Below are 26,897 nucleotides of genomic sequence, written 5' to 3' on the forward strand. Positions count from 1 at the left end.
GATTTTTTTTTTAATGAGTGGAGGAAACAAAGAAAAAAGGAAGAACAACTAGCTTTTGGTTAAGTGAGAATTCAACACTGGGATTGTCTCTCTCAAAACTCAAACTCTTACCCCTGTAGAGTACTGGCTCCAATAAGCTAGAATGACATAAAATATTTTTATAATGTCTTAAGTACATTACAACCATTAAATAATGATTGTGAAAGCCATACAGTGAATTTGATAATGACTGCTATAACCAATATATAGAGACATTAGAACATAGAATGGCACATACATTAATAATTGCAACTTTGTAAAGCAACTTATATATAGGTATACATTAAAAAAGATTTTAGAAAGCTGTGCTAAAGTAGTCTCAAATATCACCAGTTTTTACAATTTAAAGCAAAGGTTTTTATGTGCCAACTGGCATGGCATTATCACAAATTGCTTGTATTTGTGAGACTAGATCATGGGTAGACCTTTTATTAAGCTATAAAAAACAAAATCTCTAAATATCTGTGAATTTGGGATTCATCCCTCCTAGCCAGTTCAACAGTAAGTGTTCCGTTTCACCCTGCACACTCGGGGGGTTTTAAGGTGATTTTGTGTTTGCTGTTTTTACACTGTTTTTAAAGTTTTGTTTGCTTTATTTTGGAGCTTATTGATATTGTGAAAACAACTTAACACTGTGGTCTCATTCTTCATGGGTAAAACTAGAATTATTGCCAGTGCTGGAAATAGCAATATTTATACATTAGCAAGTCCAGAGGATGGCTAGTAGGCAGAGTACTTTGGGGATACTGTTTGTCTTTAGCTTCTTGACCTTCTTTACTGTTTGCAAACAGAGCAAAGACAAAGGCAGAATAAAACATGAAGCACGGAAGTAGCAGCTGCCTTTAAAATGTTGTGTTGACTGTAGCTGTGGTCTATTTCTAATAGCATTTGACTCAGAAACATACAAATTCATGTCTTCTATTTAACTGAACATCTTTCTTCTCTTTATTATAATATTAGAATGTAAGAAAACAAAGTTAATGATTACTACATAATGTATAAAATTTAAAGTCATTTGTATTCATCTCGCAAAATTCATAGATACATAGTGCATAGAGTGTTATATTTTATTTAGAAAAGTGATTTGCCATAGACTTCATGATCATTACTTTGAGGTGACAAATTACTATAATCTGATTATATACCCTTATTTTGGAGGGATTTTGAAGTCTTTCATTAAATGTGGGGAAAAGATAACTAAACTTTTACAAACTTGTATAACCCTGCTGTAAAATATATATATAATATATATTACATATTATATATAACTTATGTATTATATAATATATTTTATTTTATATATTTTATAATATATAAATATTGCAGCAGGTTTACACCACCTGTTGTACCTGTTACACTGCTTATACCATCACTACCTCCACCACTATTATTTTATACTGACAATAATGAGCTACTGTGACTAATAACAAGTTATAGGATAAGCTTACATAGGGCCAGGCACTATACTAGCAACTTTTCACATATGAACAATTTCAAATCTAACCATATTTTACCAGTGAGGAATCTGAGGCAGTGAATGTGAAGATGTGTACCCAGATTACAATGATAAATAGCAGAACTAACATGTTTACATCTCCAATAAGGTAGCTACTTACCATATGGGGCTATTTAAATTTCAATTTAAATTACTTAAAATGAAATAAAATTGCATATCCAGTTCCTCAATTACTCTAGCTACTTGGAGCTATTGGCTAATATATTGGAGAGAGTAGATATGGAACATTTCCATTGTATGGCACTAACATTTTCTGACTCCAAAGTCATTGCATTTAATCCTTTGTTAAACATTGCTGATTCTTAAACACTTCCTATTTTACTTCTGGATAATTCAATCTAATAATTCTAGTAGAAGATCCTAGACCTGAATATGAGGTTTGTCTCATTCTAAATTAAGGTTTGACTCATAAATGCAGTACATTCTTTCGTGTCTGTAAGTGTAAACAGTTTACGAGTATTTTATTCTACTTCATGACATCAAAACTTGAGCTTCTCTACCTGAAAACATCAGATTGCTTTAATGTACTCTAAACATTTCTCTTCTTTTTTTTTTTTTTTTTTTTTGAGACAGGGTCTCACTCTGTCACCCAGGCTGGAGTGCAGTGGCCTGATCAAAGCCCACCACTGCAGTTTAAACCTCCTGGGCTCGGGTGATCCTCCCACCTCAGTCTCTGAAGTTGCTGGGACTACAGGTGCACGCCACCGTGGCTGGTTAATTTCTTCTGTGTGTGGAGATGGGGTTTTGCCATGTTACCCAGACTGGTTTTGAACTCCTAGGCTGAAGCAATCCACCTTCCTTCGCCACCCAAAGTGCTAGATTACAGGCGTGAGCCCCAGTGCCTGGACAAATCTTTCCTCTCTGATTTGCATAATAGTTTGTTGTTGTTGTTTTACCAAAGAGGACACTAGCGATACTACAGTACATATATATGTCAGCCTTTTGCAGTTAGCCAAGCACTCGCTTATCTGTTCCATGTAACTATGCATAACAATGCCCTTCCTGAGCTATTTAGAAAAACATATTATTATGCTTAGTTTGTGGATTTAAAACAATACAAAACTGAGGCTTAGAGAATCTAAGGAACTTGCCCAAAGACATATGGTAGATGCTAGAGCTGATCCTTTTCTTTTATTGCTTTATTTTTGTTAAGTATGCATTGTATTGTAAATTATATAGAAACAATGACATCAATAACTGGGTTGGGATGGAATGGGGAGGTGTGGATGACACTAAATAAAATACAAATATCAAAGAACTGTAAGGATAAAGAACATTAAATATATTCCCAGATATTGGATTGTTTCTAAATATGGTAAGACTATCAAATTTAAACCATCCTTCTATTAGACTTAATTATAATCAGTTGTAAAGAATACTCCTGCCAAGTTTCAAACTCTAGCCTTCTAATTCACCCCTTGGTATTGCAAACTTCACCCTAGTAAACAAGACATAGAAGAGAATTGGAAGATTAGAGTGGAAATGCACTCCATTGCTTTCCTGTTTATCTTTTCTTTTCTTTTTCTTTAGTTTGCATGCACAAAACTAATATTTATTGCATGACAAATGAGAAACAAATTGAAGTGTGACTTCAGCTTGTGGAAATCTTTGATGCATAAAACTTCGAACATGACAGATCCAGCTTTGAAAATTATTGCCTCCAAAATTTAGTTACTCTGGCAACCAGTTTTCTTTAACCAGGCAACTTAGAATCTTTCTTTGTACATTCGTGTCTTTAAAAAATTTTTCATTAACATCCAGAATTTTCAAGTTGATTAATTAAAGAAAATTTCTGAAATTTAGTTTTTAAGTCCTTAAAAAAAAAACAAACCGTAGTTTCATATAAATTGCCTAAATCAGGGGATGGGAACGCCTCTTCGGTGTAGGATTTATTCTAGTTCCAACACAGTTGTTCTGTGTTTTCCCCTACAAAGGACTTCATGCCAGATAAAGGTTTTAGATTTTAGACTTTTTTCATGTAATCATAGGGATAATTGTATTTACACATAATAAAATTGCCTCTCGTTATTTTCCGTAGTACATTATAACTATTATCTAAGGTAACGGAGTTAGCAGAGGCACGTTCCCAATCCTATTAAACCCAGTAGAGAAGCACGGTATTTGCCAAGTTAGAACATCATTTTGACTTGTCTCTTTGGATCAGCCAACCAACAATGTATTTGGGCAATTTTCCAGTTTCTTTGAATTCATTACAATTGAGTAATTTTCTCCCATGTATATTGTAATAGAAAGAATTACAAGATAAAAAGACACAGGGAACTCAATCATACTGATTTATTAAATTATGAAACTCCAATGCAGTTTTTTGGATCCAAAATTGTTAAACATGCTGATATGGTATCATGTTTCTTTTTTTCTGTTGTAAAAACAGTTAGGAAATGTTAGTTTGGCTTTGCTTCATTTATTAAAATTTCTCTCATATGTTTCCTTGAGAGGAATGGTTTATTTTTTTGTTATGTTGTGTTTTTTCATATTTTTAAGTTTAAAAAGTACAGTATACCATTATCACAACTCTGTATCTACTTCACCATCCACACTCCGAATTCCTGAGCTCTTTAAATAGGCCTCTTGACAATGCAGCCAGCTCACTGAGTGGCTGGTCATTCGAACGTAGCACATTGTATCTCCTTTTAATATTCTGAATCAGTGTATCCTGTAAATGCATTTTGAATAATGCTTGTCTCCTCCTTTAATTACGTGTTTAATTATCTTTAGTTTGTTTCAAAGCCTAGAGCAACTGCTGTTGCTTGGATGATTAGAAAATTGCTTCCAGTTGCAGAAATCTATTTCCTGTTGTTTCTTCTGGCAGTGATTGCAGATCGGCCTCCCCCGGTTATTCGACAAGGTCCCGTGAATCAGACTGTAGCTGTGGATGGCACTTTAGTCCTCAGCTGTGTGGCCACAGGCAGTCCAGTGCCCACAATTCTGTGGAGAAAGGATGGAGTCCTCGTTTCAACCCAAGACTCTCGAATCAAACAGTTGGAGAACGGAGCGCTGCAGATCCGCTATGCTAAGGTACCTTTGAATGGTACCTGGGGTCTCCTGTTTTGTTTCACTTTGTTTCTGCCTCCAACAACTGGCATCGAAATTTCAAACTTTGCAGTGAATGAAATGTTAAATGAAGAGTAGTAATATATGTTTAATTTGATGTTTTATTTTTTTCAGATATTTCATTGTATATGTTTGAGATGATTTAACTCATAATTTAGTCCATAGCAGGTAATTTAAGATTATATGGAGGAGAAGAAAAAAAAAGGATTTCTGAGAACCTACCGAGGAAACTAGTTGAGGGTTTGTGAGAGAATAAATGTCTTCAAAGTAGTGGTATGATGTAGTCCTTCCATAAGGCATCTTTTAAGATCTTTCCCTGTATCATTTTATGTGCAACTATACTTCGATAGTTGTTCTATTGTAAGTATTTGTTTCATCATTTTGCAATGGCAAAACTATATATGCAACAAAAGCCATAAAGTCATGTACACACCGAGTGTACAATTCAAATCAGAATGCTAAATGATGGAAAACCCACAGGTTTGTAGGAATCATTTAAGGATTTACTTTCACAGGGCATGCCATCCCATGCCTGCTCTTTCAGGGCATGCCATCCCATGCCTGCTCTTTCAGGGCATGACATCCCATGCCTGCTCTTTCAGGACATGACATCCCATGCCTGCTCTTTCAGGACATGACATCCCATGCCTGCTCTTTCAGGACTTTATTGTTTTCATTTTTCTTCTTTTTTTAGGTCAAGATCAGACCAGCTCCTGAGGCATATCAAAGAATGGTCCTGACAGCAATAAACATAACTTTCTGTTGCTTGATTTCCTAGTGTGGGTGGTTCCTTTGGAGTACGGGATCCGCATCACAGTTCACTTTAAGTGCCACAATGGTTAATATGTTGTGCTACTTTGTGACTTGTTTATTGCATTGCCAGAGCAAGATGACAACATTGTTTCTTTATCAGATGTTACTTGAAGACAGTTATTAGCTTGAGCAGAAGTAGATGGGTTTATTCTGCTGCTGCTGATTTCACAATTGAACATGTGACCTGTTTGCTCTCTGTCAGTCAGTTTTTAAAGGGGAGCGAGAGTGTTCATTCCNTTTATTGTTTTCATTTTCTTCTTTTTTTAGGTCAAGATCAGACCAGCTCCTGAGGCATATCAAAGAATGGTCCTGACAGCAATAAACATAACTTTCTGTTGCTTGATTTCCTAGTGTGGGTGGTTCCTTTGGAGTACGGGATCCGCATCACAGTTCACTTTAAGTGCCACAATGGTTAATATGTTGTGCTACTTTGTGACTTGTTTATTGCATTGCCAGAGCAAGATGACAACATTGTTTCTTTATCAGATGTTACTTGAAGACAGTTATTAGCTTGAGCAGAAGTAGATGGGTTTATTCTGCTGCTGCTGATTTCACAATTGAACATGTGACCTGTTTGCTCTCTGTCAGTCAGTTTTTAAAGGGGAGCGAGAGTGTTCATTCCAACTCGAGTTTGGCTTTGTACTTCTTACACTGCCGTAAGTTACAGGTTTTAAAACCCGGGAAAGTCAATCTTTTAAGAAAAAATTCTGTGATTCCCATCCTTTTTCTGTTGATCTCATATATCCATATAGGTATAACTGATAAAATATGAAGGCAAGAATAGCCATTGGTTAAGCTTTATCAGCCTTATTATATGACTTATTAAACATAAAGATATATTTTAGCAATAAATATTAATGCTTTGAATTTGAAGAGTTGTATGCCTTACCTTAGGAATTATTGTCCCTGAGACTGATGATAATATATGCTAATGCAATTAAATATTTCTTATTCTACCATTAGAACAATCATATAAAATCTCTTTTTTTCTATATTGATGTAATATTTTCCCTCACATTCAATAAAAATATATTCAATTAAGGGGAAGTTTCTGGTTAGTGAATTTTAATGCAGTTATCCATATTCATGGATCACATACAAACCTGTAATTGCTTTTCCAGCCCAGTGAGTTCTTGATTTTTCCAAATATTTATTTTTTGTCTGCCTTCTCAGCTGGGTGATACTGGTCGGTACACCTGCATTGCATCAACCCCAAGTGGTGAAGCAACATGGAGTGCCTACATTGAAGTCCAAGGTAAATTAAATGGTATATTTCCCTTAAAGTGAAGCTTAAAATGCAGTTGTTTACTTACTGGGATATTAATGAAGTAAATGTCCTGTTCCCTGAGTAGGTGTATGAATATGTTATCTGCATTTATATGCTTACCTGTGTATGTGTAAACATCTTTTATTTTGGCCTTTTTTCCCATTTTTTAGAATTTGGAGTTCCAGTTCAGCCTCCAAGACCCACTGACCCAAATTTAATCCCTAGTGCCCCATCAAAACCGGAAGTTACAGATGTCAGCAGAAATACAGTAACATTATCATGGCAACCAAATTTGAATTCAGGAGCAACTCCAACATCTTATATTATAGAAGCCTTCAGGTAGAGTGAAGGAGATGCTTCCTAGTTGTTCTTTTTTGATTCGCCATTAAATACGCATGTTCTAACCTGTGTGTCTGTCCTTAGCCATGCATCTGGTAGCAGCTGGCAGACCGTAGCAGAGAATGTGAAAACAGAAACATTTGCCATTAAAGGACTCAAACCTAATGCAATTTACCTTTTCCTTGTGAGGGCAGCTAATGCATATGGAATTAGTGATCCAAGTCAAATATCAGATCCAGTGAAAACACAAGGTAAATATTGATTTACTTAACCCTGTGACACCTACTTATCCTTAGATGTTATAAATGCACAAATGACTTGTGTTACATGCTACAATTGTACGTTTACAATCTGTTGTTCAGGTTGCCCAAGTTGCTTAATTAATTTTTAATATGCAAACACAGTGTCTACAAACTTTATTATTTTCTGGACTGAGCATACACACATAAGATGGATTAACAAAGAGAACTGTTTCTCATAAAATTGCAAATATACTAAGACAAAAATATGATGTGAGGAGATGGAAAGTAGAATGATGGTAACCAGAGACTGGGAAGGGTAGTAGGGTGGCTGTGGGGAGAGTGGGGAAGGTTAATGGGTACAAAAAAAAAAAAGTTAGAATGAATAAGATCTAGTATTAGATAGCAACAGGGTGACTATAGTCAACAATAATTTATTGAACACTTTTAAATAACTAAAGTATAATTGGAATGTTTGTAACACAAAAAAAGGATAAATGATTGAGGTGATGGATACCCCATTTACCCTGATGTGATTATTAAGCATTATATGCCTATATCAAAATTTCTCATGTACCCATAAATATATACACCTGTTAGGACCCATAAATTTAAAAATAAGTGAATATTTGTGTATTCCATTCGATTTCCTGAATTTTAAATATAGTAACATATAGGTGTACAATCTTAGTCATATTATAATTGTATTTAAAATTAACTGAGTTTTATTTATATATAAGTTCAGTACTTATAACCTTCTGGATGAATTTTTAGATTACAATCCTAATCAGATAATACTCTCTTGAGATCACGTGAATGTAGGAGCTATCTGGAAGCTTGTTATTAATTCCTCTGTCCAGTTAAACTCCAACAAGCATGGAGAAAATACTTTAGGTCTTTATTTTGTTTGACCTGTCTTTATTGTCAGTTATATATGAACCATGATATAAGAAACTTTTAAATGAAAAACACCTACGTTTTGGTCAAAGCTGGGTTCGAAAAACAGATAAAAGCAAAACGGACATGTTTAAAGCTACTTCTAGAACATTTAAAACTGGAAATTTTCTTCCTTTGGACCAAATTTTGGGTATTCCACATTTTATCTTTTGTGAACAGAAATTACTTTTAGCTTTTAACAGACAGATTATTTTCATCTCTCCACACTCTTGCTCATCCTATTATTTTAGTGCTCTAATAGGAGTAAAATTAATATACTAGAAAAAAAAGATGAATTTGAATCATCCTTGACCTTTTATTTTTGGGAAAAAAAATACGTGTCATTGTAAATAGAATGTGCTTGTTTTTATATTAGTAAAGAAAGGTAATTTTAGAGGGGAATGATTCGAAGTATAAAATTATTTTCTCAACATACAGAGGGATAGTGTTTCTATCTTAAGGAAACAAAGGAAAAAAGAAAAAAAATAGACTTGGTTATTTTAATAGAAACAAGTTATACACGAGATGACTGAGACTTAAACTCCTTTGTTGCTGGTTTGGGAGAGGGGTCTGCCAGCCATGTTGCTGTTTTGTTACTTGAAGTATGTACATAAACAGTCTTTTTGGAAGCACTTCTCATTTCAGAATTTGCAGAAAAAGCACACCAAGTTGTAGAGCATGCCCAGTGTGTCTCTGGTGTGAATGTAACACACCCATAGCTCCTACTTGCTATTATGAATCACCTCTCCAGGAGCTTTACTATACTTGCAGCCTGCCTTAAGGCAGTCTGGGGTTTTTGATATTAGATACACATTTGTAAAGAATGTAGACCCAATGACAGCTGTAAAATGAATTGAAACGTTTGTCCCCAGTACAATGGTCTCCAGCCAGTAGATTCTAACTGAAAGTTTTTGGCGACTGCAGCTTAACTCTGTTTTGTCCTGTACTCACATGCATGATTCCGTAAAATGTAACCTCATTTGTAAGTGAGGAGTGAGTTAGCATTCTGTCTGAACATTCATTTAGTCTTTTTAACATTTCTGTCAATTTGCCTTTGTATATGCATAGCTAGTGGAACTATGTGTATAGTCTGTTCTCACGCTGCTAATAAAGAGCTGCCCCAAGACTGGACAATTTATAAAGTTAAGAGGTTTAATTGACTCACAGTTCAGCATGGCTGGGGAGGCCTCAGAAAACTTACAATCATGGCAGAAGGGGAAAGTAACACGTCCCGCTTCGCATGGTGGCAGCAAGAAGTGCCGAGCAAAAGTGAGCAAAGCCCCTTATAAAACCATCAGATCTCATGAGAACTCACTCACTCTCAGGAGAACAGTAGCATGGCGGTAACTACTCCATGATTTAATTACCTCCTACCGAGTCCCTCCCGTGACACGTGGGGATTATGAGAACTACAGTTCAAGATGAGATTTGGGTGGGGACACAGCCAAGCCATAGCAATCCAAGTATAATGCACCCTTGTCAACTGGAAGACTGGAAATGTAGAGAAACAGGTGTACAATTGTGAAATCAAAGACATTTTTTTAATTTCAGCTCCTCAGTCTACTAGCTGCGTGGCCTTGAGCAAGTTAGTCGGCCCTTCTGAGTTTCCTCACCTTTAAAATGGGGCTGCACATACCCATTCCGCAGGATTGGACAAGGACTAAATTAACTAATCAATATATAAGTACATAAGATGCAGATTTGTGTTTTACTTTCCATAAAATCTGGTATTGGACTTGTGTGTCTTTTAGTGTCAGGGCTAAAAGGAAGTTCATAAAATTTGAGGGTATCATAAAACTGAGAAAGACAGCTAGTGTGCCAGATGAGAGAATCAGAATTACGTATAGCTCAGCAGATTGGACTGATGGGAGAGTGCTCACTATTAAAGTTAATAGAGCAAATTAAAAAGTCTGGTACTTGAACTTGGGTTTAAAAAATTAGCTGTAAAAGGATAGACTAAAGACAGCAGGCTTACGGGAGGTATATGTGTGTGTGTCAGGGCTCTCAGAATGGTCTGACTTTGAATTAAACACCCGTCTGAACCTACTGAGGGATGTAGTTGCCAAGAGAGCAAATGTAATCTTAGCTGGCACTAGAATTATGCCTGGATCAAGTAATTTTTCTCTTTTTACTTAGAACTATTCAGTTCGTGAACGGAGTAATGTGTTTGTTCTGGACACTACATTTTCAGATGGACTTTTAAGGGGAGGACAATAAGGATAGTCGATGAGGCCGCACGAAAGGCTGAAAATCACATCATCTGAAAAGACATTCAAGGATCTGGGCATGGTTAGGCCAGAAAATAATAACATCAGAGCAGACATGACATCTTTTCCTTAACATTTTAAGAAACTGCCATATGGAAGAGTTATGCTTATTCTAGCTTGAGGCAACAGCAAAGGGCCCATGAGAAGTAAAATTGAGGCACGTATCTTACCTATTCTTGGACTTCATTTGAGGCTGTAAGCCCAGGATTATAACCGTAATAAGAACCTGGGGAATAACCTGCAAAAAAAATTTCACTGGAGGGAACAGAACGCACACACAGTAAGGAGAGAAATGAGGGTGAGGAAATTCAGGAAGGACTTGTTGGAAAGTGATTCATGAAGGAGCAGGCATAATTTCTCTAACCATTTCTGGAATATGGTTGCCAAAGAATCTTCCCCAAGTGTAGATACATATGAATGAGCTGGGGTCAAAAGCTAATGGTGCACAGATATAGGGCACAGGTTCCCTGTACAGGAATCAGGTAGACCTATGTCATGTCTGGAGTTAGAGCCTTGTTATGTGGTGACCAACGTGTGCTTTCCCAAAGACAAGATTTGATGATGCAAGGAAGATTGGATGAGCACCTGGCAGGTGGGGGTGGTGGTCATCGTCGCTGAGATGCGGCTGTTGTTACCGTTGTTCGTTGCTACGATTCTTCACCCGCGTGTCCTGTCTGCATCATTCTTGAGCCCTAGTTTTAAAAGAATATGTACAGATACACAGAACATATATATCATACCTAAGGTGATATCAGTTCTTATCAATGAATGGGGCCGGATAGTCTCCCCCAAGAGGTTGTGTATGTGAAGTTTTAACGTTGGGGGAAACAGTTGGCTGGAACAGTTAGGTTTTCCTTAAGTCTAATTGTGAATATTGGGAAAGACCTTTTGCATTGTCATACGTTTCTTTCAGGAGGTAGAGAACAAAAACAGTAAGAGGATCAATTTGTAAACTTCTCAAAGTTATTTTATTAGGCGTCATTTTCCCTTTTTCTCTCTGATGTGAGCATTTCTGTTATGATATTATAGACTCCTGTTGCTGTCATGGGTACCAGGTGGGAGAATCTAGCAATTTTCATGAAGGAACTGGCTAGTGGGTTTATCTCATATCAGAGGAATTCGGGATTGGGATGCAGACCATGGCAGTTACAGATAAAATGGTTATTTCTGTATTTGAGGAGACTTTCTGAAAGGGAGATGATTGTGTGAGGATGGGAGCTTACATATGAGGGAGACATTTGGAAGTTGGCATAATGTGTGTGTTTTCCATATGTGAGTACATTTTAATTGAACCTATGTTTATTAAGCAACACCTATGTGTATGGCACTGTGCTGTGCACCATGGTCCACAGTCCCTGCTCTCAGGAAAAGCACTTTTTATGTGTTATTACAAGACAGCTTTTACCACAGCCCTCAGGATCAGCTGCCTTTGATATCACCATTTGAAGCACAAGGAAACTGGAGAATAATGAGGTTAAGAAATGGTTCCAATGTTATGCGGTTTTTAAGTTGCTGAGGTGGTGTGCAAACCCAGGTCTGTTTTATTCCAAGGATTTCAGTCTCATCCTAGAAATGGATGGCAGTTTAAGTCATAGGAGCAAATGAGACCAGTGGATAAGGAAGAGATGGAAAGCTGATGGTCAAGTGTTTACTACATAGAGGCTGTGATAATAGTTATCCTGAGGGCAGATCCTAGCCAAAAATACTGGTAAAGTAAGATGAAGTACAGAATTATCCCAGTTCTTTTTTTTTTTCATCTTGCTTATTTATCAGCTTAATTTCTAGGTTAAGTATAAAAACAACCAAACAATATGTAAGAGTGTTTGATGTCAGTCTTGATGTCATTTCTTCCACTTGCCTAGCTTCCCTGGACTTCATCTGAGATACTTAGCAATCTCATTCTTAGCATTCCTGCTTTTGCTTTCTACCCAAGATCAATTCTTTGAAGGTATTTAACGATTCAGTAAACTAAAATTCTCATTTTAATTTTTTTTATATAATGTGGAATAATCTGGAATGTAGATGCCCAGATACAATACTTTGAGAAAGAGAATTCTGAATTCCAAAAAACATTTTCTTCACTTCCTCCCATGTATTCCCTGTTACTATTATAAACAAAGCAAAACTTACCTGTTTAGAAAACCGCTTCAGAAATGGGCAAATGTTTTTTGAGTGTAGACTTTAAGAAGCTTATTTAAAAAGTTAGTGTTAGTAGCCATTTCACTCTTACTGTGTTCTTAGTTTCCCTTCTAAAATTTGGGGGCTGTTGTGATTAAGAACTCTTTATTAAACCTTCTTTACGATGACACAATAACTAAACTAAATCGTCATCAATTACATAAATGTTAAGTACTTTTTTCTCATGAATCTAATCAGATTGATTTTATTTTACTTTCTTGGTGGCATCTGTATCACCTCCATTGTAGCCACTAACTTACCATAAACCTTATATGAGAAAATATCCGAGTTCATCTTAATGATGTAAAGTATCTGACTTCTTTCTCTTCTTGGTTTTCACTAACCATATCTCCTTTCTTCCCATTGCGTAGCCACTCTGCTGCAATTGCAGTCTCTTTTCTGTCTTGCATAGTTAGGATGACTACAGAAGGTTTTCATAAACTCAGAGGGCATTGCACTAGTGCCTTCATTTTCATCAGGAAAGTGATCCTTGCATGGTAGGAGGAGCCACTAAATGTTGCTATTTGCCATTGTTGTCTTTGCTTCCTGCTCTTTTTGACTTTCTATAATACATGTCCTCTGCATTCTCTCTCTCTGTGTATCTCTATCCCCTCTTACTTTCCTGATCCGAATAAAAAGGTTAAATTATTATTATTATTTTCTGAATCACAACCTGGCTTGTATTCTACTTAACTGAGAGTTGCTATGAATGAAAAGTTTGTTTTACATGCTTTCACTCAGTCCAGTGACGTTGCGTAGAAACTGACACCGTTTTCTTGAATTATTGTAGATGTTCCACCAACAAGTCAGGGGGTGGACCACAAGCAGGTCCAGAGAGAGCTGGGGAATGTTGTTCTGCACCTCCACAACCCTGCCATCCTTTCCTCCTCTTCCATCGAAGTGCACTGGACAGTGAGTTGTTCCAATATTTGATCTCAGTTTTCCTAAGCGTCTGGGAGATCATTATAATGCATATAACACGTAACTATCTGCTGCCTACTTGTACATTGAGGATAACTGTATAGTGTAAGCACTGTTTATTACAGTGCTTATTAGTTTGGCTTTAAACAGAAAAATGTTGCATCTTGAGCCTATTTTTTTCTTATTGTGCTGCAGTAGTGAACTTAAGAAACAGATAGTATTAACTATGATATGTAACTTGTGATAGGATCATTATTACATGAATCTTTTAAACTTAGAGATATTTCCAAGTAGTGTTAAGTAGGCTTTTAAAATCAGACATTTTAGCTTCTCATCCCCTTGGCCCAGGCGTGTCTTACGTGCAGTGTTAGAGCTGCCATCAGGCCTCACTTTTCTGCGTGAAGCATAGAAGTTAATGCCACAGAAATTTGTATCACCTTACAAAAGATAGTGGATTTTTTTCAGTATTCTACGTATCTGAATGTTTTAGCTGAAGATTCTTTTGGATTTTCTATGAGCACACTCATGTTGTCCACTTTCCGATGAGTTTTATTTTTTCCTTTCTAATTCTGACACATTTCTTGTGTAAGAATGTGGGATGAAGCCAGACAGAATTTTGTGCATTTTATAACATTTAATTTTTATTGTTTTCTAATGAACCAGTAAAATAGTATGAATAATTACATTTTACTTGTCTTTTTAATAGGTAGATCAACAGTCTCAGTATATACAAGGATATAAAATTCTCTATCGGCCATCTGGAGCCAACCACGGAGAATCAGACTGGTTGGTTTTTGAAGTGAGGACCCCAACCAAAAACAGTGTGGTTATCCCTGATCTCAGAAAGGGAGTCAACTATGAAATAAAGGCTCGCCCTTTTTTTAATGAATTTCAAGGAGCAGATAGTGAAATCAAGTTTGCCAAAACCCTGGAAGAAGGCAAGTATGATGAAGCGTATGATTTCCATGCATTGCATTATATTTGTTAGGATTGTACTGGCTTAATTTAAATTGTTATAATGTTAAGAGTGGCATTAATTATTAACTTTCTTGATATTGAACATACATTTTGCTAACAGTATTTGTTTATTTAGAAAACTAGAAAAGCAAAATGCTATAATAGTTGACTTGCTTCAATAGTGGCCTACGTACAAAGGTGCAAATGTGAGCATTATATTACTTAATGACATACAGAAATTTAATTATTCAGAACTAAAATTCACATTTAAAAAAGCAATTGTTTTCCATTTGGTTTATTTTCTAGTCAGCATTTTCTGTTTGTTTGTTTTGATCCATGATTGGAGAAATGTGTTGATTTGCCCAGGACTTTCTGGGATTAACATTTTCTTCCTAAATCTCATCTCTCTTAAAACACCTCAGTTCTAGACAAACCACTATAGCTGACCACCCTATTCCTAGAAATTAAACAATATTTACATAAAGGTAAAAGATTACATTAAATTACAGCAGGATGTCTCCCAACATGTCCTTGTCACTTTGGCTGTATAAATAATTATGATGAATGATTAACATTCATTTTCATACTTTTGAACATTTTGAGGGAGAACATGAGACTAGAGTTACAGGGTAGAAGAAATAGGAATTGTCCTGGGATGTTTGGTGGGAACAAGGTGTTTAAGTTTGGTTATGGAAAATTCACAGTTGGCAGGTAATTAGCATTGAGTGAGGAACACCTTAGGTAGTTTGGGACTCTTCAGACTTGGATGAAATACATCTTTAAAACATATGCAGCCGGGCACAGTGGCTCATGCCTGTAATCCAAGCCCTTTGGGAGGCTGAGGCGGTGGATCACCTGAAGTCAGGAGTTTGAGACCAGCCTGGCCAAAGTGGTGAAACCCTGTCTCTATTAAAAATACAAAAATCAGCGGGGCGTGGTGGCGGGCGCCTGTGGTCACGGCTACTCAGGGGGCTGAGGCAGGAAACTGGCTTCAACCCAGGAGCGGGAGGTTGCAGTGAGCCAAGATCGTATCACTATACTACAGCCTGGACAACAGGGGGAGACTCCATCTCAAAAAAAAAAAAAAAAAAAAAGCATATGTTGATATAATATTAATATATTTATTCTTGGTTTTGATATTAATAACCTGCTTTCAGTGTTCTCTAGCACATTCTAATAACCTACCTTTTAAAACTATTTAATAGCACCCAGTGCCCCACCCCAAGGCGTAACCGTATCGAAGAATGATGGAAACGGAACTGCAATTCTGGTTAGTTGGCAGCCACCTCCAGAAGACACCCAAAATGGAATGGTCCAAGAGTATAAGGTATGAGATTAATGTATGTGTGTGAATGTCCTGATGGGCAGCCCCCGCCATTCACAAAGAAAAAGCTGGGATTTGTTTGTGGATATTTGGCGCCATCTTCTGGTCCAAATAGCAACATGTAAATTATTTTTAAAACGCTTTCTTGTTTAGTCAGTGATGTTGAAATTCTGATTCAGTTGGTCTGACAGGGGCCCTTGGACATATATTTCGGTGAATCTTTTGGCGATTCTGATGTGCATTCTTAGTTAAGGCCCAAATAAGACTGTACATGTTCTTCTGAGTAGCAAATTAATCCATACAGTAACCAAGTATCCTGAGCTGAGTTTTATTTTATTTTCAAAATAGTTTTAAAACAAATTGAGAAATCTCTTTATGAAATGTGTGTATATTAACAGTGTGGTTTTTAAAGTATTTAAAAGACTGCCATAAGTGCACTGTGGATGTTTTAATATGTTTCAAATAAGATTTTCTAGCATAATTGAGGCATTAAAAGTCTCTGTACTTTTAAGTGTTTTCTTAAGAGTTTCAAGGCTGTCTCCATACTGAGGATTGACAGGATACTATGTGTTAGTCTAGAAAAATTGAATGTTAGGGAAGATTTTTAAGGATTTAAAATGAGATGATGTCTCAGCTCTCAAGCTAAATTGTAGAATGTAGGCATTTTCCCCTAAGAGTCAAAACTCACTTCTCTCCTGAAGAAATGCAAAAGGGTGGATTTCACTTAACTTCACGGTCAATTTAAAATAATAAAATGCCTTTCGGAACCTGATTGACTGGTACAAAATCAGTTTGTGGCTTTGGTTCAGCTGTGTGATGTAATTGGGGTTAGAAACAATCACAGAAGAGTCTTTATTTCCAAGTGGCCGGCTCCTCATACAGGGTCTGACCATTTCTGGGTATTATGTATTGAAATTATATTAAAATAATATTAACTGTCAAAGAAAAAAGTAAAAGGATAAATGATGGAGAAGACTGGTATGCTTAGATTTCTTTTAAATCTCACTTCCTGTTACAGTGTAGACAATTGTCTACTGAAAGTGAATGGTATATATTGCTTGAGGACATCATAAAGAATACAGAGCATGTCAGTTGGGCGTGGTGGCTCACCCCTGTAATCCCAGCACTTTGAGAGGCCAGCCTGGCCAATATGGTGAAACCCCATCTCTACTAAATATACAAAAATTAGCTGGGTGTGGTGGTGCACGCCTTTAATCCCAGCTACTCAGGAGGCTGAGGCAGGAGAATCACTGGAACCCAGGAGGTGGAAGCTGTAGTAAGCCAAGATGGCAGCACTACACTGCAGCCTGGGCGACAGAGCAAGACTCCATCTCAAATAATAATAGTAATAATGAGCATGTTTTTCTATAGATCATTTTCTTATGGAAACTGAGTTTGAACATTGTCATGCACCATATCCAAGTTCTTACACATCGCAGAAGATCACTTGGTGATGAATCTTTTAGTGAAATTTAAAACAAGGATTATAGTATAGTTTGAAAATCTCAATTTCTTGAGAATAGTTTTCGATCACAAATATTATTAGCCAAGTTAATCAGGTAACTGTAACTTACCCATTAGAAGAATGCTTTTTTCACATCAAATATGTATTGCTATTCTTTATGATCTCGTGGATGCTGTGAAGCATCCCATTTAAATAGAAGATCAGAGGGCGAATTTTCCCTCACTGACAATACAGTTCAGTGTACCAGAGGGTGAATAGAATCCTGGGATGAGACTTATCCCTTGTGTGCAGTTTTGTTTTTAATAATCATATTTGTGCAAACTGCTCTAGCGTATTCAGAAGCTCTCCTTCCTTTTCAATCAGCTACTCCTTGTAAAATGTGACGTGCCAATGTCAGTGCCAGGCAGGTTGATGCCAGAGAACGATTGAAGTAAAGTACGAGACTTGGAGTTTCCTACTCATTTTTGTTTTACAATATCTGGTCATCTGTGTCATGCCTAGAATGCAAATGTTGAATGGTATTCTTGATCTGCATAGACACAGCTGTCTGCAAGCTACTTATTTATTTGGCAAATAATGTCTTGTTGTTAAGAAATCTTAATGAAATAGGCTGATGGAAACTACTACGTTCAAGCACAGATTTGTAGACTTACTGATATAACCTTTTAAAAGTATATGAGAAAGTAATAAAGACACCTTGAAACAACTTTTAACATTAAATTTGAATAGAAGATTGTTCATAGAACTAGATTTTAGGGAAAAATGACTTTGGAAACTTCTGATGGTAGCGCATGACAGTTTTGAACTCTGTCTGGGTCTAAAACTGCAATCCTGTGTTGATCTTTGCATTAATTTAGGTAATTTACAGCTTGATTTTCGCTTCTTACAGGTTTGGTGTCTGGGCAATGAAACTCGATACCACATAAACAAAACAGTGGACGGTTCCACCTTTTCTGTGGTCATTCCCTTTCTTGTTCCTGGAATCCGATACAGTGTGGAAGTGGCAGCCAGCACTGGGGCTGGGCCTGGGGTGAAGAGTGAGCCTCAGTTCATCCAGCTGGGTGAGTGTCAGTGTGGATCCAGGTTGACGGTCTTTCACTCTACCGTGTGTCCCGCTTTGCTTTTCTGCATTTGGCTGAGTCACCCGCCATTGCTAATTTAATAGAATATGGAATATGGCTTAGAGCTACAAAAAGGTGTTAGCTTTACTTAAAATATGGCGGGGGCGGGGAGAGAGAGAGAGAGAGAGACTAGATGCAGATATATAGACATAGATATCTCAACTAAACTTGAACATATCCAAGCACACATTTTTGATATTTCAAGCAAAAGACTGTCCATATTCAATGTTATGCTAATCCTGTCCTATATAATGTTTTTATCTATTCAACAAATACTATTAATTGAGCACCAAGGATACCTCCGTGAACACGAAAGACAGTGTGCACCTTCATGGAACTCACAGTTGCTTGGATTTAAAATCAAACAGGCCATGCGCGGTGGCTCACTCCTGTAATCCCAACACTTTGGGAGACCAAGGTGGGCAGATCACGAGGTCAGGAGATCGAGACCATCCTGGCTAACAGGGTGAAACCCAGTCTCTACTAAAAATACAAAAAATTAGCCAGGTGTGGTGGCGGTCGTCTGTAGTCCCAACTACTCGGGAGGCTGAGGCAGGAGAATGGCGTGAACCCGGGAGGTGGAGCTTGCAGTGAGCTGAGATCGCGCTGCTGCACTCCATTCTGGGTGACAGAGTGAGACGCCTTCTCAAAAAAAAAAAAAAATCCAACAAGTAAGCAAACTTCTATTTAAAACTTAAACCAGGTATTAGAAGTTTATAGCAATGACCAATTTATGTTCACATGTAGTGTCTATTTAAAATTATAATTGCTTATTATAGCAAAAGATAGATTGAGATGACAAGAAGTATTAAAATATGTTTATATGCTGATTGCTTAGAAAGTTAAATACAGTTTGTGCCTCAAACATAGTTAGATGAATTAAAAAAAAAAAAAAAAAAAGCTTCATTACCGCAGTTCACTCTAGGCAATATGGCATGAACATAAAGTACAAATTAGTAAGTGCATGGTAGTAAATTCTAAAACAAACAGCAAAACAATGACAAAATACCATTGTAACTGAAAAGCAAGAAGAAAGGTTCAAATATTAAGAAGCTGTGTTTAAATTATGAATGATGCCAAGAAGCATATAGCACCTTTATGTTTTTGTCTTCCAGATCAGAGGTTAAGCATTAGTAGTATTTTATTACTAGTGAAATATTAGTATATGTTACTAATATTATAATCAGTTGTTCAATCATCAAAAAGGATCTGAGGTATGAAGCTTTGTATTTCACAATTACATACTATTTTTGCATGTTAATAATATTGATGACATCCTGGAAATCATTTCAAAACAAAATTAAGAATCACCTGGTTTTCGTAAACTTCATTGCTATACATAAAGAACTTCACATTTATTTTGAAGAATATTATTGATGTTCCGTTGTTTAGACAATGCGAGTTGCAGTAATAGATATATTTGCAGAATTTCTGTCCTATGATACAATAAATCTACCAAAGTCCACTTGTGAGGTGAGGACTCTGTTCCACACAGACAGTGAGGATCATAGGCGGATGAGTTAGCCTCTTTATCACAGGGCTTCTGAAGTGGACCCGGGGTCTGCAGCAAGGGGAGGAAAGAAACACATCGTCTATGGGAGTGCTCAATGGTGCAGGTCTAGACAGGGTGCACCTCACTCCTCGTCTATGGGAGTGTTCAGTGGTGCAGGTCTAGACAGGGTGCACCTCACTCCTCGTCTATGGGAGTGTTCAGTGGTACAGGTCTAGACAGGGTGCACCTCACTCCTCGTCTATGGGAGTGCTCAATGGTACAGGTCTAGACAGGGTGCACCTCACTCCCCCAGTGTGACTACAAGCAGATGAATGGGGTCACTACAAAACTAAGTCGCTGGCCAGGAAGCCTCCTCCCAACAGCTCTATTAGATGAGAGAGTTCCATTCAAGCTTTTAGGGAAAAACTTGCTCTCTCTTTCATAGCCGTAGGCTAAAATTTGATTTTTTGCACTCATGTTACCACTAAAGAACTTATCCATGTAACTCAAAACGTCCTGTTCTCCAAAACTAGTAAAACAAAATATTTTTAAAAACAATAACCAATGATTATATATAGAAATAAAACTTTTAAACAAAAATAGCTCCTGGTTTGTTTCAAGCAACACAAGAAACTATAACCAAATCAGTTGCTTGATGCATCTGTTGCACATTTATATAAGATGTAGAGGAAAACAGTTTAGATGGAGAAAATAGTTGATATTCAAATATTTGACCAATTTTGTTAAATTTCAGTATGAATTTATTAACATTGAAATAAGTTAACATTGTGATGACTATATATATTATTGTTGTTTACCTATTTTTATGACTGAAGATTATTTAGTTCTATTTTTTGGAAGATAAATTGGGAAAATGACCATGTATAATTTTATTTCTTTAAGATTGAAACCATGGGGGCCAAATTGGTTTCCTTGAAATTATAAATGAGTTCCATTTTTCCATCTCCTAATATAGGCTCAGCTGCAGGGAGACAAAGACTGAGCTAGCGAGTGCCTGTTTTAATTCATTAGTCATACCACACTTGAGTCTGTTAAGTCCATCTGGTTGCTTGCATAGGACCTCTCTTGGCTGTTCCCATATTATCTGAGGCTACCCATCTTAACCTTACACAAATAGCCATGAAATCTATAAACCTAGCAGATACAAAGAATGTATTAGGAATAAGGAGAATAGGTCTGCTTGGTGAACTTTAAGAGGATGAAGTGCTCTTAGGATAACCAGAGGTAATAAAAGAGTCTGGAACATGAAATAAAACTTTCATTCAACAAACAGAGAAAGGCAGGTAACTGCTTGTGAAAATAGGTTTTTCAGCCTTGACCCTCTATAGAATGAGATCTGGAATTCTGTTCAAGAAAAAAGCAAACTGAAAAACCACACACACTCGTACAACATGAGAAGGAATTTAGCCATTTTGCATTGAAAGGGGTGCAGTTTTCCTGAAGGCTGTTTCCTTCATCATTGAATGCTGCTTATTTTTCCTTCCAGTTTTCTTATCAAGGTGCAATGTCATTTAATAAGAAAAAATCCATTGAAAGAAGAATCCGTAAAAAAATGTTATTCATGGGTAATGAGTTACACCAATTATCTTTCTGGAAAAAAATGTATTTTGGATTGAAAAATATTTCTCTCTTAAAGCAGATTGTATTAGCAGAATTGCTGTATTTCTTTTTAATTTGGTCTTAAGGTCTCTCTTTGCAGAGTGGCTATAAACTCTAGTCCTGCCCTGACAGGGCTTTGGAGAATTTGGTTGTGGGTGTTCACTTTGTGCCTTTCACAGGATGCTTTCTAATCCTGGCAGACAGCGTAACACCTCAGTGTTCAACCCATGACCAGGTGTCCCTCGCACAGGAAACTTGTTTATACTGGCAGATGTCCCTGTGGCTCTCATCTGTCCTGTGTCCGGCTTACTCCTGTCAATATGACCCTCCTAGGAGAGCCTTGACTGGGAGGAAAGTTAAAACCTTCCAGTGTGTTGCTTAGGTGAGACTCAGAGGAGACAACACACCAAAAACACATGCAGTAACTGAAGCACTTTGTTACTCACAGATCCGTGGGACAGAGGGTGTGCCGACAAGGGCCGGCGAGGCCACCGGGGCAATGTGCTTAACCAGCAGGTGGGGGTCCAGAGAGGGAAGACCTAGGCACTGAGGCCTTTTTGTCCTTGCAGGTATTACCCAGGCAGGTTTCCTTTGGGGAGTTCCAACTGGTGGGTTCTTAGAACAAATGGCACAAGTTCCATGGGGTCACATTCTCTCTGAGAACGGTCACTGTGGCATATCTGCACAGTCCATGAGGGGTGTGGTGTCCCTGGGGTGAGTCAAGGAAGTCGTATCTACATATCCCATAGGGAAGTGGTCACCAAAAGTCAGTCGTATAAGGCAGATACCTGGATTGACCATGTTGAGGAACTGGAGGGAAGCAGGGAACTGGAAACTGTCAAGGGTATCAGTGAGACACCTATGAGAAGGTTGAACTTAGATTCAAAATCAATGCTGAGGCCATGTAAAATTATAAGAACTCATGACGACAATGTACCAGAGGCAAATGATTTAATAATTGTAAGAAAGCACCAATCCTAATGAAACGGGCCAACACCTTGGTTCACCAGATGTGGTGGGGGAAGAACATCAAAACTGCAGACAGAGGTGGGCATTCTGCACAGTGGGCACCCTCAGGGTTGATACCACTCAGTGCCAACAAAATTAGATATTGCTTTGATGATACAGCCTCCAGTTCTCTACAGCAGCTTTGCAGACCTCTTGTGTGACTGGGTGCTATGGTGGGCTTGAAAAAACTCAGTAGGCTTAAAACATAAATGTAAACTAAGTACATTTTATTAGCCATATATTCCATCAATTTTTAAATATTGAATCAAAATGGCCAGCAGAAAATACGAGCCTTTTTGACTATTCATAACCCTTGATATTATAATTCCTTTACATATTTAACATTATTTTGTCTATTGCTCACCGTGATTATTATTTTAATGGAGAGATTATCCATGGCTCTTCCAATGGTAACATTATCTTAATTTTTCTTTGGGTTTTCCTGATCCTGAATTGTATAGGTCTTTCTGAACTTATGTTAATTAATGTGTTTCTAAGACAATTAAATGTCTTACAATATAGTGTTAGTGTCGGGGGTACACACACACATATAGAGACTTTTCCATATCTAGCTTAGAGAGGAAATAAAATTTTATTTCTTTTTTTAAGAACATACTATTTAAGCATGCCTATAGAAGTCTGAGAAAGTTTATATCTTGTCTGTAAATACTTATTAAATATTCCTTATTTGTACATGTAGTATTTGTACGTGTATGAAATTATTTCATTTTTTTAGTGTTATGTTTTGTATTTTTCTCAGTTAGTTAGTGCTGTCCTGTGAGACTTAATCTAAGCAGTAACCTGCAGAGCTCTTTGGATGGGAAAGAGAAACAGGTGCCATTGCTTTCGTTTTTGAGCATGATTCTATACAGCTGCCTCGCTTGCTTTCCGTTGAAATAAATAGCATTGTGCAATTTTGCTGACAACAGTATGAGCTGTTTTATTTGATGATGGTGAGTGGTGTGAGAGGAAAAACAGAAATCATCATCCAGAAATTAACCAAGTAATGGCAGCCACACGTGAGTGCGTGCGTTATTGCGTTGAGTCTGAAGCCCAACTTAATCGGAAGATGGCTTTTCAGATTCCCACGGGAACCCTGTGTCACCCGAGGACCAAGTCAGCCTCGCTCAGCAGATTTCTGACGTCGTGAAGCAGCCGGCCTTCATAGCAGGCCTCGGAGCGGCCTGCTGGATCATCCTCATGGTCTTCAGCATCTGGCTTTACCGACACCGCAAGAAGAGGAGCGGACTTACTAGTACTTACGCGGGTATCAGAAAAGGTATTCGCTTTCCCAAGGTTTTCATATTTTGATGTTCCTAAAACTCTTGATTTTAATATTTGATTCCAGATTATTCATGATTATGCATATCCTCTAAACATTTCTTAATATATAAAGATTTTCAAAAGTGCGTTTACTAACTTCTCTTACATAGCAGAACTACAAATAGAGTTGATTAGTTTCTTAGGGCTCAGTTCCTTTAAAATAGATTTCGCCAAGGTAGGTCTACCTTTGGCTGTTAGACCATTGCCCTTTTCTCTTAGGGAATTATTTTATTGCCTTATATTCTTGAGGGAAATTTTTAATGTCCTTGTTATTGGAATTATAAACGCAACCTTGAAACCATCTCACGCAGTTTCAGAGGGGACACCATCACCCTCTGTGAAGCAGAATAGAAAATACTGCCATTTGCTGATGTATAAAATACTCCTTTCTTGGTGAATATGGAAGGTGTGACTGAGGGATGTACTGTTGCTTACGGAGAGAAGAGGGTTAGTCCATTTTTATTATTATACAGTTGCGAAATGGAATATATGTATGCTGTTACTTAGTGATGGTGATTTTATTACACATAGGTTTACAGTTTTAAAAAAGACAGCTTACTTGGCCACTATTATTATCTACAATTTTAAAGATGACCCAAATATGCCAAGACTTTCACAGATACTTTTACTACTTATCCTTAAACTCTGAAGCCTGCTGATACTTTTGTGTTTTGTATTCTCAAAGGAAATTTTTAACAGTGTCAGACAGACAATGCTCCCTGCCCCTTTGATATCTTCATCAATGCTGGGCCTCAGATCTTGGCTGTAGGTTAGGTTAGACGGTTGTAAGTTGCAGTTTTCAGGGACACCCGAGTTTATGTCATTAGTCCAACAAGATCACTTCTAGTACCCCATTCTTGCGCTCAGAATTTTACTGACTAAGTGGCAGATTATACAAATTAGAGGGCCCATCCTTCAGCCTCATGCAACAGCTTTGCTTTGCTGCAAAGCAAATTTAAAGAGGATTTCCAATTAAAAAAAAAAAAGTCTTCTATCCTACCATCACCAACTTTCCCCCCCAATTTTCTACATAAGTGAACATTTCTTACACATGTTGGACAGATTGTTTCCCTGACCAATTATATGACAAAGTCAGAATTTTTCATGTTAGCTAGAACTTGAATGCCCCTACGCATAGATAAAACAGTATGGGACAGCAATCTAAAATATTTGTGTTCTCTGTCACAAGAGGACTCGGCAAGAATCAACGCAAATGCGTCACTAACACTATAAAACTAAATCTCCTTGCCACCTGCCTATGGCTCAGCAGCAGTTTCTTCATGTACATACGTTTGCTTTAGCATTATCATCCTTAAATATGTTTTTTTCAGATATGTGTCCTATCTAGGGATGAAGCAGTATGTCAATATTCCCGCCTGTGAAATGGAAACTGAGGGCTTGGAGGTTACTGAAAAGGGAACTGGCGCTCATTATGTATACAAAGTAGAAGAATGGCAGGCACATGTTACCATATAAAACCTTTGACTAAAAATAATGGTAGACAAGGGGTTTTTGGGTGTCTTTGTGTGGTGGAGCGGGGAAGGGGTAGAGTGTTAGAGGTAGAAGATGTTTAGAAAGCTGATTTGAATGAGGAAAAGGGTGACTAATTAACATATAGACGTGGAGTCTCTTGAATGCATCATCAAAAGACCTCCATCATCAACTCTGTTTTGCAAATAGCCAGTGGGTGGAATCCTGGGTTTCTTATGAGGTGCCATAGCTACGTGATGATACTAGTTTAATGCTCTACATTGTCTTGAACTCTAGAAATGTGACATGCACTCTCCTTCCTACTGAATGTTTCTCTTTCTTTACTAACGTGCTTTGAGCATGCCGACAAATGCCTGTGTTCTCTTTGTGCGAAACGTATTAAACTAATACCACTGTCCCTTCAACTTAGCTTGTGTTTAAGCAGAAATCGTAGAACATAATTACAAATGTAATCTGATGAGCATTTGATTCTGCTTTCTTCACTTCTTTCTGTTGGCACTTTTTCATAGTTGTGTTTCTATGCAATATTTTAAGTGCATTTTGAGATCTTAAATTTTCTATGCCAAAGCCAATGCCAGTAATTTTAAGAAAAAAGAAAGTGAAATATTTTAAAGAATAAGAAACGTAAAAGAGCCCATTGACCTGTAAACCATCAAGCCAGAGTGTCACTTTGGGGGAATTGTGAGTCTGTTTAACATTTCCCCCTTACGTTTAGCTGTCGGTGTGACACCTGCCAGTTCGCTGGGTACCCCCTGCCACATGCATTCACATAGTGCACCAGCATCACTTAGAAACACAGAGAGTTTATTATATTATTGGAAGCTTTGAAAATTAAGTTGCTATTTGGTGTGCTAGCAGTGAAAATTTCATTTAGATTGACCTCCTTTTCATCTCCAGTTCCTCAAAGTGGGGTTAGCAGTTAGCTAGGAGAAGTAATGACAAGGACCTTTCATATTTTCCCGGTGTCCTTGTGATTGCAAATTAATGTTCAGGCACTCCATTCTTGCTTGAATAGCTTTAGTTTCAAATGCACCTTTCATTTTTTTTTTTTTATGAAGACTTGTTACTATGGCTCTGAATTTTTGAATGTAGCTAAATTACACTGACTCTGAAAAGACCTGACTGAAAAAAAAAAAAACACAATAAGATTCTTAAAACAGGGATTGCTGTGCTACAGACGAAGGCCAGGGTATAAATTGGGGATGCAGCATTGAGGTTTTTGCTTTTGTTCTTTCTAGTATGCTCAGAGATAAAGTGTCTTGGTAAGAACTGGCAATTGTAGAGGATGCTATATAGCCTTTCAGTTTGCAACCCCAAACGCTCCGATTTTACAGTAAATTTCCTGGAGATGTTCAAATGTGAAATAGAAAATATAATTCTGGCAGTGTTTTGATACATGATAAGTAATCAATATTCTACTTTGTTTGTACTAAAGATTATTTTAAAGAAACTTTAATCTTAAAGGGAATAACATATATTTCCTTGCTTTTTTTTTTTTTTTTTTTTTTT

At 37.2% G+C, this 26,897-nt stretch overlaps 1 protein-coding gene across 4 annotated transcripts in view; it reads left to right on the forward strand.

The window, feature by feature from the left end:
* ROBO1 (roundabout guidance receptor 1) overlaps positions 1-26,897 on the forward strand; it is a 417,122-nt gene that overhangs the window by 340,359 nt on the left and 49,866 nt on the right. For all 4 annotated transcript variants that reach the window (XM_017882348.1, XM_017882350.1, XM_017882349.1 and 1 more), the window contains exons 10-18: positions 4,386-4,591; positions 6,614-6,695; positions 6,878-7,046; positions 7,131-7,297; positions 13,457-13,578; positions 14,294-14,525; positions 15,750-15,871; positions 18,223-18,394; positions 23,656-23,853. In XM_017882348.1, coding sequence (XP_017737837.1) covers positions 4,386-4,591; positions 6,614-6,695; positions 6,878-7,046; positions 7,131-7,297; positions 13,457-13,578; positions 14,294-14,525; positions 15,750-15,871; positions 18,223-18,394; positions 23,656-23,853 — 1,470 coding nt within the window. The remainder of the gene's footprint in view (positions 1-4,385; positions 4,592-6,613; positions 6,696-6,877; positions 7,047-7,130; positions 7,298-13,456; positions 13,579-14,293; positions 14,526-15,749; positions 15,872-18,222; positions 18,395-23,655; positions 23,854-26,897) is intronic.

This window comes from Rhinopithecus bieti, unplaced genomic scaffold (genome assembly GCF_001698545.2).
Source record: "Rhinopithecus bieti isolate Rb0 unplaced genomic scaffold, ASM169854v2 scaffold_13451, whole genome shotgun sequence".
NCBI classification, from domain to species: Eukaryota; Metazoa; Chordata; class Mammalia; order Primates; family Cercopithecidae; genus Rhinopithecus; species Rhinopithecus bieti.